Source organism: Oncorhynchus mykiss, chromosome 4 (assembly GCF_057628025.1).
Source record: "Oncorhynchus mykiss isolate SJ-2025 chromosome 4, ASM5762802v1, whole genome shotgun sequence".
In the NCBI taxonomy this organism is placed as follows: Eukaryota; Metazoa; Chordata; class Actinopteri; order Salmoniformes; family Salmonidae; genus Oncorhynchus; species Oncorhynchus mykiss.
The window spans coordinates 33,106,835-33,121,329 of record NC_143025.1 but is presented as its reverse complement, the minus strand read 5'-3'; the positions used below and the strand labels follow the sequence as shown (position 1 = coordinate 33,121,329).

The 14,495-nt window shown below is 38.3% G+C and overlaps 1 protein-coding gene across 1 annotated transcript; it reads left to right on the top strand.

Annotated features, from left to right (window-relative positions):
* The first annotated feature begins 4,670 nt into the window (after window positions 1-4,670).
* On the top strand, window positions 4,671-8,754 carry LOC110521709 (barH-like 2 homeobox protein). Its single transcript, XM_021599501.3, has 3 exons — window positions 4,671-5,638; window positions 6,713-6,938; window positions 8,115-8,754. The coding sequence occupies exons 1-3, from the start codon at window positions 5,077-5,079 to the stop codon at window positions 8,425-8,427; spliced, it is 1,101 nt and encodes a 366-aa protein (XP_021455176.3). The 5' UTR covers window positions 4,671-5,076; the 3' UTR covers window positions 8,428-8,754.
* The last annotated feature ends 5,741 nt before the right edge of the window (window positions 8,755-14,495 follow it).

Here is a 14,495-nt window from a genome sequence, read left to right as displayed (position 1 = left end):
CATTTTACAAAAAAAAAGTACAACTTTAATCAGTATAGGCCTATAAAATGTCACCCTGGTCATAGACTCACTGAATAATTGTTTTTAAAAAAAGAAGGCTGATCCATTTCACTCATTTTGGGAGATGACAATTTAATTTATATTAATTCGCCTAATTAATTGATAATGTCCCATACATATACAAGTTATAATTAGCTAGTGGAGTTTCTTTTTAAATAAACATGTGAGAGTCTTTTGATGAGTAGGCCTATTTGTCATCTGAAGCTGAGCCAATTTATACCGGAGGGATTGAAGCAGAAATATAATTTTTTGAATGGAGCGCTGATTTATGAAAAATGATCTTACTTTTCTACCTCAGTAGAACAATACTCTACTGTAATGCAAATGATTAAATGCATAATTTGTCATTTGTCCCTGCATGTAAAGTGTGATATTTGCTGACCAGATGCTGATCAACTGGAAGTGAGTCAATAGAATAGATACATAATATATACATCATTTTCCATTCTTCATCGGCCTACACTCTTCTGTCAAATAAATGGTTAAAGGCAACATTTGTCATTTCAACCGTCTGACCCTGCCACTTTGCTTGGTATAGGCTACTGAGGGGGCTGGGGAAATGTAAACCTTCTCAACAATGATAACGAAACACTGTGGATTATGATATGGTGAAACAGTTAAAAGGTTGTACTCAAATGATACATATTAAGGCTAGTGTGTCTATTATTTAAAGGACCATTGAACAGGACATTTGACAGATTGTGCAGTCAAAACGTCAACCAACATTTGAAACAATATTGACAACATACTGTTATAAAAAAAATAAAAAAAATATGATAATCTTTAGACTTATATCATGCATTTAAACGGTTTGTTTTAGTTAGTTGGCCTGGCTTTGGTAGGCCTTGCTGGCCTGGAGTGATTGACCCCTAATGTGGCTTGTCTCCATATAAATGCTGCAACTGGCCCATGCAAAAGACTTCAGATCGGCAGTGGACTGGAGTGACAGCTTCGATGCAGAGCAGCGAGATAATCAATGCGGTGCAAGCTATTATTTCACTGTCCCATCATCGACAATCCGCTGAGGCTAATAAGATGATACCGTAACTGGTAGCATTCAATGTATTTGTTCCTGCAGCGCCCTTAACCCTAATAATGCGATTGATTGTTGCCGTTTCAATTAGTTGGCTGTTAATGAACATGCAATGTTCCCTTCAACGGATTGACTGACATGTTTTACCATCGCTTTGGTCGTCTGTAGTGATTTGTACTTTAGAGAAAGAAAGGTAAATAGAATAATACATTGCTTATGGATTGTTCTTCTCCCACATGGTGGTTGATTTAAATAGGCCACGTGAAAAACCCGTGAACTAGACCTATGTGTTCTAGATCGTTCGTATTCTAATAATGTTGCCTAAATCAATACACACCACAACATAACCTTGTGTTTGCCATACTGTTATCCATTTTGGACTTACTTATATACTCAAATCAAGTTCAACTTGAACAAGTAAAAATTTATTTTGGCTAATGATAATGTTCTTGTTTGTTTTTTCACTTGTATCCTGTATACACCGAGTTTACAAAACATTAAGAACATCTTCTTTTTCCATGACACAGACTGACCAGGGGAATGCAGGTAAAAGATATGATCCCTTATTGATGTCACTTGTTAAATCCACTTTAATCAGTGTAGATGAGGGTGATGAGACAGGTTAAAGAATGATTTTTAAGCCTTGAGAAAACTTAGTCATGGATTGTGAATGTGTGATCTTCAGAGGGTGAATGGGCAAAACACAACAGTTAAGTGCCTTTGAATGGGGCATGGTAGTAGGTGCAGGCACACCGTGTCAAGAGCTGCAACGCTGCTGGGTTTTTCAGGCTGAACAGTTTCCCGTGTGTATCAAGAATGGTCCATCACCCAAAGGAGATCCAGCCAATTTGACACAACTGTTGGAAGCATTGGAGTCAACATGGGTCAGCATTTCTGTGGACATCAACAAATCCTAGCATAAAAGTTTCGTTAATTCGTTAACATTTGATTTATTATTTTAGAAATTAGAAATCCTCCTGACATATAGCAAACCTTTATTAGGCAACGAAACGGTGCATTATTAGCCCATTGTGCATAATAATCTGGTATATTTGTCGCCGCCTTGTGACGAAATTCGTTTAATCAAGCCTGAGCTGTCTGCGGCGCATAAGAGGAGCACATTCCAAAAGAGCCCCTCTCAAGGACTCACTTTTTGATATTCTATCTAATCAAAATCGGTGTAAATATGACATTTTACTTTCTACATCTTGCCATTTTATTTGATAAATCTCGTAACCCTGTCATGGTAAATCATTGTGAATTCCACCATTGTTAAATGTAAATAGTTTCAAAATGTATGCTGTGGCCAGCAACAAAATAGCATATAGGCCTACTGAGAAACTGAATACAACAATACAGAATACGTAGCCTGTATGGCGCTTGGATTGTATATAAATGGCTACAAATATTGAACATGTTAACGAGAGCTTATTTTCCAACGATGTCCATTTTGTCGATATCTTGTTTGTGTCAGTGAACAACATTAGCTGAGTTCCATCGAGCCCCGTCTTTGCCGTTGTCGATAATATTCATAAACCGAGCAATTCATCAACTCCCCCAAAGTTTAAGCCGTTTCAGGGATGAAATGAATAAATGTATTATATTAATAATTCATTAATAAATACATTAATATATATTTTTGCTTTTCATTAATATTTGTAACAGTGTAATTTCTAAGTGTTAAAAAGTTTTTAAATTAGGCCAATGAACTCTCCATATCGTCGTTAACCCAAACACACAACATATCACATTTTAGCTTCGAATTTAGGCCTTAGTAACAAAGTTCATATCAGACTTTGGTAAAATGAACAAACAAAAACAAGTCAAATCAATTATATTCAATGTTCTCGTTATCAATGCATTTAATTTGAAGTCGGACAACAAATATCAAAGTACTACAAACCTAATGATGAGTCCCACGCTGGTCTGTCAGTGGAACCCTGCCCGAGCACCAAATCACAGCGTGATCAGTTGCAGAATAGTGTTTAACCGGGCTGGTAGCGCCGCGGCCAGCTCGGGAAAACACAACCACCATCACCACACTACAAACATGCTGCAAAGTGAGAGAGAAAGAGAGAAAGGGAGAGAGAGAAAGAGAGAGAGAGAGAGAGAGCGAGAGAGAGAATCTGCAGGCGAAAAAACGCCAGTGTTGACGTCTCGTCGTCAGACCCAGGTGTAACATGTGTCGCTCTAGCTAGCAGGATACATACCAGAATAAGAATTTCAGGAATCTTTTAGAGCACAAACAGAGCACAATAGAACCGACTAGAAAATATATAGAGCATGTACGCTGTCAAGGGAACTAATTCCAAAAAGGAATATATAACGTTCCCGCTCCGTCCTTCAATTCCACATCAGAAAGTAGTGTAATTATAATATCTTTGATCGTTCATTAGCATTTCATAATTACTGTACTAATTAGAGTGGAGAACTGTGTGCTGTCATGACAGTTACCACTCCTCCCATTTACAAGCACATGTATGTATCGCGCTAGGTCTTATCACTATTTCTCTGTCTCCATTCACATCCCTGCAATGTATTGCCACTGGTATAATCCACATTGTTTGCTTAGGTGTAAGGTTTGGGATTATAGAAAACCTAGCAATACAATACTCATTTGATGAAATAAGATTAAACTTAATCTGGAAAATAGTCTACACCAAAATATTCACCCCATAATTTCCCTCAAGTTATGAGCTATACTGTTAGAAAAGTCTGACACAAAAATACAACCATGCGTTCGTTCTACACTCTTAGAAAAGTGTTCGAGTTATATGAGTTATATGAAAATAGTTAAACGCTTGCTTCATATATGGCACCCCTTAAGGTTCAATATATAACCGGAATTGGTTCCATATAGAACCCTATATGGAACCCAAGGGTTCTAAATGGAACCAATGCTGGTTCTGTGAACAAGAACCCCTGGGGTTCTGATCAAATAACCCTAAAAATGGGTTCTACAGTATATTGAGCCTCTATCTAGAACCTTTTTTTCTTAGAGTGTAAGATTTTATGAGCCTGTCTAGATTCTATGAGCCTGTCTCGTGCATTCCATGTCACGGAAATAAACCATTGACATATTAGACATGTCATGAATGTTATTTAGCAGACAGATATAGCAATAGCTATTTCGATAGGGTTGTAGACATTGTTGCATTTTGCAATTATGTAGCTGGAAAAAAATATAGTGTATCGCTTTTAGTTAGATTTTTTTGGGTTGTTATTAATAAAAACAAATCAACTCGTGCAAATACTGTGTAAAAACACATACTAACGCAAATTAATTTCCAGTGCTGCATTTTATTTCCTTTCTATTCAACACTCCATTTTAAACACAGCAATTTCGTTTTTTATTTTTCTGCTTACACGAGGAAGGCTTATGCCAAGGCATAGTCGAATAAGCATGGCTCAAAAGATCATCCAGAATTCAATGGCTGGCTCGAGATTGTCAAGATAAAGAAACAACTCCCTGATTGGTGAGGTGCGGGGGCCGTCACGCTGTAACCAATGACAGGAGAGGAAGAGGAAAACGCGGAGAGTGTTATGATAAAGTAGAAAATATTAGTTCCCTCACCGTGGCCGTGACGTCAGTATAGGAAGTAATTGTAGAGCAACACTAGAACGATTACAAGCAAAAGGGGAGCGTGATGTTGAGGAGTTAGCCGTACGAATCTCCACACCACAACTTTGAGAGAAAGTTCATTACCCATAACAAAGGACGTGGACTACACAGACAGACCCACTGGTCTCCAGATTTACTATTGAATGTAGCAACATATTCTTGGACCGTATTTTTATATAAAACGTGGATTTCGCTGTTGTTTATTTTCCTGACCATTTCTTAAATTCGTTTGACTTTTAGGAGTACATGTGTCTCTGTTAATGTTCTCTTATAGTTTTAGTTTAGTTTTTAATTGTAAGGAGGATACAATTTAATGTTGTTATGAAGACTTAAATCCCCGTATTTATTTCCTTTTCTTACTATGGAATCCTCCAGCGGATCGAACTTTGGAATAGACACTATTTTATCCAACGCTACTAATTCTGTTAACACCGCGCTAATGAACGGAGATTTCCGCCTCGGCGACAGCAGGACAGCGGATTTCAGCCGGAGCCAGGCCACCCCGTCCCCGTCATGTTCGGACATAGACACAGTGGGAACGGCCCCCTCTTCCCCCATCTCGGTCACCATGGAGCACGCCGAGCCGCATCTGCTCCAAGACAGCCTACCACATCACCACCACCACCACCACCACCACAACCAACCAGGGAGTTTGCAACTATCGCCCCAGCCGCAGCAGCTAGGGGCCGGGGCCGCCTGTGCCCCCAGGACTGCCACCTCTTCGTTTTTAATCAAAGACATTTTAGGCGACAGCAAACCCCTGGCAGCGTGCGCACCTTACAGCACCAGCGTACAGTCACCCCATCACACCCCCAAACCTGAGAATGCCAGGGACAGTGGGGACGGCTTCAGGCCGAAGTTGGAACAAGATGAAAACAGGAGCAAGTTGGACAAAAGAGACGATATGGAAATGAAATGCAACGGTAAGTGAATATTTAGGTTACACTTAGACCTATATGGAAATGTTTTGTATGCTTTTTTATGGTTTAGTTATTGGATGGCGTAAGTGAGCTTTTCAGTGTACTTATAAACGTGTATTTTATTGGGTAGGCTGTCATAGTCGGCTAATGGTGTGCAGAATACATACAAAGCTCACATACAAAGCCTATTTGTGTTGAATTTTCTGTGCCTAAAAAAAGTTGAAAGTATCCTAGCCTATATAAAAATGTTATTGGAAAATAACCACCAAATTGAATAGGTCAATTGCGTCAATAGGCATAATAATTCAACAATAATAGTAACAAGAAGAACACCTTTGTTCGTCATATATTTTACGCACATGGAAATTCTAATTCACATGATAATGCTATTTAGTAGGCTTCTTTGGTCGGTATAGTTATTTTTAAACTCAAACACAGTGTACAGTACAGGCTAACTGCCTTGAATGTAGACCACCTTGTGTATATGTTTCAAAGGCTGTCTTATTAGACAATGATATTAAAGGGTTGATTTTCAGTTGCCCTTTTTTATTAGCATAACAGAATCGAAAACAGATGTAAGGCTGGCGCGAGATGTTCCCGGTGCGCGAGCCTCCCTTGTGTGTCAATTAGAGAGATTATTGTTCTTCCTAGAGGGCGGATCACGAGCGCTGCAGAAACTGCTACAAATAGAGATGGATTGACATATCGATTTCCCAGTTTTACTGCTAAAAACTTAAGTTGACAAATACAGTCCGGATTTCTTATTGGCCGTAGATTTTTTTTATTTTTTTTTATTGCTGGCTGGCTGGCTGGCTGTCTGACAAATGCAGTACTTCAGCTTCAACTCGGTTGCTCAGCTTTATAAAATACTATTGTAACAGGTTCAAAGTTTAAAAGCAACTGTTTATTTCAATTTATTTATATTTTTCATTTTTAGAAAACATATTTTGACCTTATTTTAGCTCAGAACTGATAGGACACGTATTTGTTGCAAATTTATTTTCATTGGACTATAGGCTTGAATTAGGCCTAAATAAAAACTAAAATTATTATCCACTTATAATTTTTCCCATTCAGGAACAAAAGAAGAGAATGAACGGGAAATTTCAAGTAGCAGAGATAGTCCTCAATCACGGTCAAAAAAACCTCGTAAGGCACGGACGGCCTTTTCAGACCATCAACTCAACCAACTCGAGCGAAGCTTCGAGCGCCAAAAATACCTCAGCGTGCAGGATCGCATGGACCTCGCGGCAGCACTCAACCTGACCGACACACAGGTGAAAACCTGGTACCAAAACCGACGGTATGTCACACCTATTATAAAACATAATTCATTATCTTCACAATGTTTTTGTTTTTAAATAATCTCTGTTATTATTAGGCTATTATTATGAGCTTATTTTTGTTTATTATTAGGCTAGTTTTTATTGGTGGTGATGTTATTTACATGAATATAGCCTACTAATAATAATGTTATATCATTATAATAACTGTAGTAATGTAAGCCTATATTAACACGATGTAAGTGCTGTGCAGTATGTGCTGTTTTTTAGTTAACTTCGTTAGACTGGAATATAATTAATAGGAGTTGGCCTGTGGATGATGTGCAGTTAGGTGTATTTTTTTTGTATTAGGCTTTTGTTGCCTTTAAATGCAGGCCCATAACCTGCATGGATTTCAGACAATTAGGACTACTGAACAGATAGAATCGAATAGAATGCAATACAGTACAATAGAATAACTTTAGAACAGATCAAGAGGAATAGTTAAACAGGTCTAATCAAAATGGTTGCCATGGACCTAGACACATAAGGATATTTATTTACAAGATTAACCCACACAGTTTTATTACGTGGTATTGGTTATTGAAATACACATCCCCCTGGGGTTATAAAAGTATGTCTGAACAGTCGCTACATGATGTTGACAATGCACAATTTGCCTCTCCGGCATCAGTGTTAAGATTTCCCCAAATGTCAGCCAAGATTAGTGTTAACAGCGCCGGCCCCCATATAGTAGCCAAAATAAATACAGACACAGCACAATATAATGACGAAATATGGTTTGACTGCAATCATTTTATAATCCTGCGGTTTTATTTCTCGTTCAATATAGCCGATAGTAACACAACGCCTACGTTTTTATACATTATTGTATAGGCCTAATTAGGCTATAGCCTACCATCTTAAAGTTAGCCTGCCAATGTTTACAGTGCTCTTGGTGAGGCCTAGAGAGAAGGATCAAGTGAGGGAATAATGATCTGAAATTAATCTATGATCTTATAGACTAAATATAGGCACTGTGCACTTGAAAAAGCCTAACTTTTCTTGGATGTGTCCTTTGCCTAGGCTAATTAAAGGCATAATCACCGATTCATGCTGCAAATAATTAGATCTTACCAATTAAGGGTCCGTTTGGGGAATTCTCAGGGTCTGAACCAGTTAAATAATTGATTTGTTGTATTTTGATCTGATTTCAGAACGAAGTGGAAAAGACAGACAGCGGTCGGATTAGAGCTACTGGCTGAAGCCGGAAATTATTCCGCTTTACAAAGAATGTTTCCGTCGCCCTATTTCTACCACCCGAGCTTGTTGGGCACCATGGACAGCACAACAGCAGCCGCAGCAGCCGCAGCAATGTACAGCAGTATGTACCGGACTCCGCAGCAACCACATCCCGGTCTCCAGAGGCCTCTTGTCCCGAGAGTACTCATCCATGGCCTTGGGCCTGGGGGCCAACCGGCATTGAACCCGCTGGGTAACGGCATGCCCGGCACGCAGCATCAGCGGTAGATACAACAACAAGACGATTCCATAAAAACAGTTTTAACCTGGTCTACATGTGATGTGACTAACTGCGCTGAACAAACGATGAAAAATACATTTGAAAAAAAAAACAATATATAAAATACAACTTTACAGAAGAAGTAAAAGGATGTAATATTGAATATGACTGAGAGCCAGCATCGAGTCGAGGCCATGACAGAAAAAGGACTGTTCATATGTCTGATTGATTGTTTGTTTAGTTTTTTTGTACAAATACACTTATACTAGCAAATAAACTTATAAAGTTTATTAGATGGAGAGAAAGGGTTGAATAAAGACGGAATGATACTAAAATGATTCTTCTCGGATACTTCTATGTGAAAGACGTCGGGGCAGTCAGCCTGACCTTCATTGTCATCCAAACATTCAAAACGCCATGTGACATTAATATATCTGCAGGCTGAAAGCGTAGGCCTATGGGGTTAATACGAGATACCAAGACAAACATTTGTTTACATTCTGATAATGTGCAGTCAATTAGTTTAAAAGAGGCCTAGCATACCCATACAACACGATAGCTCTTAAAATAACCTATGTAGCGCGATTTATAAAGATAATAGGTCTGTCTATATGTATTGTTTAAGTAGCCTACATAACCAAATATCAGGCGTGGGGGGGTTAATCTGAAATCTTCATCTCGAATGCCCGGATTTCAAGTTTTACAACGTATATATTTCCAAAATAAATGTATTTCCTATAAATTTAAAATCACCTATAGATTCAACGTTAGGACTAGGCCTACATGTTTATTTAATCGAACATGATTTAATCGGTAATGCAAATAGGACTTTCTTTAGATTACTTTTCACTCTATCATGTGACCGCATTCATTTGGCGAGAACTGTAGTCTCCCCTCGGTCGCCTATATGCATATGCAGCAGGCAGCTCTCTCTATGTGATGGTGAGAATGAATGGTTTGATTAGATGCTGGGTTGGTACCCTGGGAATCGGGAAGGTGGTCTTCGCGCAGCAGCTGTTCTATGCGAGCACAACGCTCGAGACTAGCGCACCCGACAGACAGCAAGCGCGAGGCATCTCAGCGTGAGAGATTAAAAAGTGCACTGACATTAAAACTAAAGAAAAAAAATGTAAACAAACAACACATCACTGGAAATGTTATATTGTTCGTTGTCCATATTTTGGCATCCGTTGATTTCTAAGTGAAAACAGAACATTTATTAAAATTTATTGAAGAAAAAAAGGACAATATTAGGCTAGACCTAGTTAAACCAGACTCAGATAGGCCTTTATGCTTATGGTAGCCTAATAAGCGAAACCTTTTGACTTATTAGGGCCATAGAGGACAGGGATTTACAACAAGATATAAACAGGTAGGCCTATCAGGGCTATTGCCCAAAACATCAAAGCCATTTAAAAAAAAAAAAAAACATTTATCAGCTGGCCTACAGGACATTTGCGCCTATCTCGGGTCTTGTATACTCTTATTATTTTATATTTGGGACAACGTGTATGTTTGCTATCGGTGACAGAGATTTTAAAAAATACCACGTGGGACAATAATTAAATGAACATTAGAATAGTCATTTTTTTTTAAAGTATAATCACATCCCCCAGAGAATAGTGGCGAGGGGCCGCTTTCAAGTGAATTGACTCTCGGATGGAAGCGCCTTGGGGCACGTTTGTTTGGGCTTCCCTAATTGGTGAATCGTTTGCTGATTACCGTGTTATTAAATTCCTGTTCTAGCCAAGTTGACCTTTGCTGGTCTCGACAGTGACAAGGGAACGCTAGGCTGCTTTATGTAGGCTATAGCCCAATTGTAGTTTCCTCACAGTTTAGCAACGTAATAAGAAAATAACCTGGACTATTGTCTTTATTAGGCTATACGTGACTGTCCCAATGAAATTTAAACTGTAAAACAAAAGGTAGCTCTTGAAAAAAGAACGAAAATAAATATAAAACGACGATGGCTCAAATATAGGGATTATGTGTCCCTTAAACAAATAATTTGTTCTCATATTTCCTGCAGCGTTATTTGCATATGCATTAATTGGTATTCACAACAGAGACTGCAGAGCCGGTCATTGGTGAATTTCAACACAAGAATTGTCAGACATTCTTCCCATTTGAGGATAGAAAAGCGGATAGTTCAGTGGTCCACCATTATATTGCCTAATTAAAAGCTAGCAAACAGATAAAACAATGTATGCTCACCCAGGCGAGGGACCAAGGAGGTATTCACACGAACACTGTATGGCAAATCAGATTTGTATTGATGCACACCATCATTATTTATATTGCAACATTTTGATGAGTAAGGCTAGTATTAGGGTATACATTTTCTTTTTCGTATAATTAAAAAATAAAATAAAATAAGAAAACTTAGGCTATTAGGAAGAAATAGCCTAAATGCCATCGAATTGCACGATGCGCAAAATCATGTTTTTTTTTTTTTTTTTTTTTTTTTTACCATTAGGACTGATTGGTAATTAGAAAACAAATGAACTTGACTAAATGTGATCTGCTTTTACATTAGCTGTCTGCTCATCAGCAGTATTGCACACATGTCCAATTTAGCAACAATAAGGAGGCATTTTATCGTATGCATGGCTTCTAAACATTATTTATTTATTGCTCTGGGCAAAGGATGGGTGCGCCATTCCAATTCATTAATAATAAGCCATCCAACCGCTATGTGAATTACTAGGCAGTGGCCCCTCATGTTCAAACGACTATAGCCGTGGCCCCCTTTCTTATACCGGATCGTTTCAGATGACCCCAACAATGGCAAAAATATTCAACATTTACAACAAATAGAAAGAAATCATAAAGTCAACCACCTATGCTGGCCCAACTAAAATATAAATCAATGTTGATTAAAATTCTAATTTTTGAATATTTTTTTTTAAATTGAAAAAACAGGCCTACCAATTTGCACCATGATTTGAGATCAAAATCACTGTCCGTGAGTGTGTCGTGCAGACAAAATATTTAAAGCTAGAATCCTTAATTGAAAGAACAACACAACGGCTCCCCTCGTGTGTTTTGGTAAAAAGCTGAGGGATGGGCCTGGAGAAATGTAACCACTCTCAAATTCAAACAGAATGCAATGGATGCAAGGACTGACCATCCATGATATCTCAACTATAGTTTCAACCATGTTTTGAGGCTATACAGTGTTTGTCTACATTTACATTGTTTACAAACATTGAAGTAAAAAAAACTTGTATTTTGGGTTCTGATGGGGTACGACAGTTAAACTAAGCATTTACAAGTTCTATTTTTCAAGAATCAATGGCTAGGCCTATATATCATCCATGTATATGTAGTAACTAGGATTCTAGCTTTAAAGCTTGCAGAATAAAATTAACCAGCCGAAGTTCCCTGTATTGTAAAAAAAAAAAGCTTAAAAGATCAAACTGTAAATTCAACTTTTGCATGGCTCAAGCAGATATGCTTTTGTCGGTTTTGTGTTATTATTTAGCTAAATACATTGCACTCTATAGGCAGAACACGCATATGAAATAAGGCTGCACCGGTCATTGTAGGACAAACAGCACGTCCTTGCATATTGATACCAATTATGATATCCCCAGAAATATTCTGAGTATTACCTGATTTATAACCTTGGCAATTCTGTCCATGCAGCTTTTGATAAAGGTATGGTAGCCTATACTATTTTCTCGAGCACTTATTATTGACAATACCAAGCGGTTGGTTGGTTGGTTGGTTGGAGAAGGCGACGGGAAGGGGTATTAACAATAAAACGAAGATGTTCAGGCCTTTCATTGCCATGACACACATTAGCCAGAACAGAACAGAAGGGCTTCAGAGGGCTGGTTTGTTCTCGTTGCCTCGAGGAACCAACTGTGTTGGCCCTCTTTAATCGCTGCTGCATTTTCCAACTGATGTAATGGCTGCGATATCTTAGTCATTATCTTAATGAGGTAACACTTACACTCTCCTCGGCCCTCTCATTACTACGCCACTTGCGTCTCTCTCTTAACACGAATATCACCAGATCGTTTTTATCCCAAACAATAAAAACACTTCTACAGTAATTATGCGCCCGAAACGTGCGAGGGCACTTGGTTGGCTCTTGGATGGTGGCTTGGTTGGCTTTGGCTTTTACGCGCACAGTTGCACAAACAGAGAGGCGGGATGGGTGGTGTATTTTACGCATTTGGGTATACTCCCTTAATTATCATTGGTTGGATCCTTAAACTTGTCCCGTGATGATGGCTGGGTGTCAAAGTGATAATTTGCAAGATGGTGGGTTGTCAAGATGTGCGTTTTCAAAGCTTGTGAATTGGAGAAAACAGTAATAAGGTTAAAATCATGCAAAATGCGAATTGGGATTGTGCAGAAGCTGTGATTGTGGGCAGGCGTTGTGGTGCAGGACCTGTCGCATACACTCAAACCATACAATTACTGCTAGAGGCGTGAAATGAACCAATATTGTCCCTATTAATAATTCAAAAATGCACTATTGTGTATACGTAGCATAGCCCATATAACCACGTGAGCCAATAATCTGAATTTTGTAGGATATATCATTTGAAATAGTATTTAGGCCGGGGAGGGAATTTTAAAACTTGTTCAACAAGTGCAGTTGACATTGGCCAACACCAGACATACCATAGCCTTGTGTTTGCTTTTCCATTGCTCATCTATGATATTAACAATATGTATATTTTCATAAACTCTGTCATTGTCAAATTGTGCCAGACCGATGCGTTTTTTTGTAAGATAAATAGTCAAAAACAATTATTTGAACAACTTTACAATTCAACCCAAGAGTCAGATATGAATATAGGATTCACTAGGAACAGCGGAATATCTACTGTATACCTGGGCCTCGTTTCCCATGGCCTTCGTAACGTGAAGATCATCTTGGAATTATTACTCAAATGTAAACCATCGCACATCTACGAGTGATCCAGACCATTCATAAAGCAGCCAAAGTGCATCATTAAATTATTATTTTTCCATTCCACGGCACTTTATTCACAGAATATCTACGCAAAAATCAAGACGTTTAGGCTATCTGTCTGACTCTGACTGCCGATAACTCCAGAACACGTTGACTACAAATACAAAGTTGCCAAAGTAGGCTAATAGCAATTGTTACAAACAGGTGAAAGATAAAATTATGCTTAAAATTAAAACCGAGATGACTGCGTTGAAAGGTATCCTACATTGGCTACATGGGCCTACAGTGCCTTCAGAAAGTATTCATACCCCTTGACTTATTCCACATTTTGTTGTGTTACCTAAATTCAAAATGGATTAAATAGATTTTCTTTCTCAACCATCTACACACAATAACACATAATGAGAATGTGTGAACATGGTTGAAGAACATGCAGCAAATGTATTGAAAAGTAAATAAATATCTAATTTAAATAAGTATTCACACCCCTGAGTCAAAACTTTGTAGAAGCACCTTTGGCAGTGATTATAGCTGTGAGTCTTTTTTGCATAAGTCTTTATGAGCTTTCCACATCTGGATTGTGCAATATTTTCCCACTATTCTTTTCAGCATTCTTCACGCTCTGTCAAATTTGGTTGTTGATCATTGATAGACAACCATTTTCAGGTCTTGCCATAGATTTTCGAGTAGAACATTCAGTCTTCTTGGTAAGCAACTCCAGTGTAGATATGGCCTTGTGTTTTATGTTATTGTCCTGCTGAAAGGGGAATTAATTTCCCAGTGTCTGGTGGAAAGCAGACTGAACCAGGTTTTACTATAGGATTTTGCCTGTGCTGAGCTCCATTTTGTTTATTTTTTATCCTGAGAAACTCAGTTCTCAGTGATTACAAGCATACCCATAACATGATGCAGCCACCACCATGCTTGAAAATATGGAGTTTGGTACTCAGTAATGTGTTGTATTGGATTTGCCCCAAACATGACACTTTGTGTAAATACTTTCTGAAGGCTGTTTCAATCATATCAAAGTCAATTTCATGTTCAATCAATTGAGTTTTATTTTGTGACAATGGCGAATGTCTGTAATTGTTGGCTCAATGTGTTTCATGATGTGTGGCACCATGCAAGGATGTGCCCAATCTG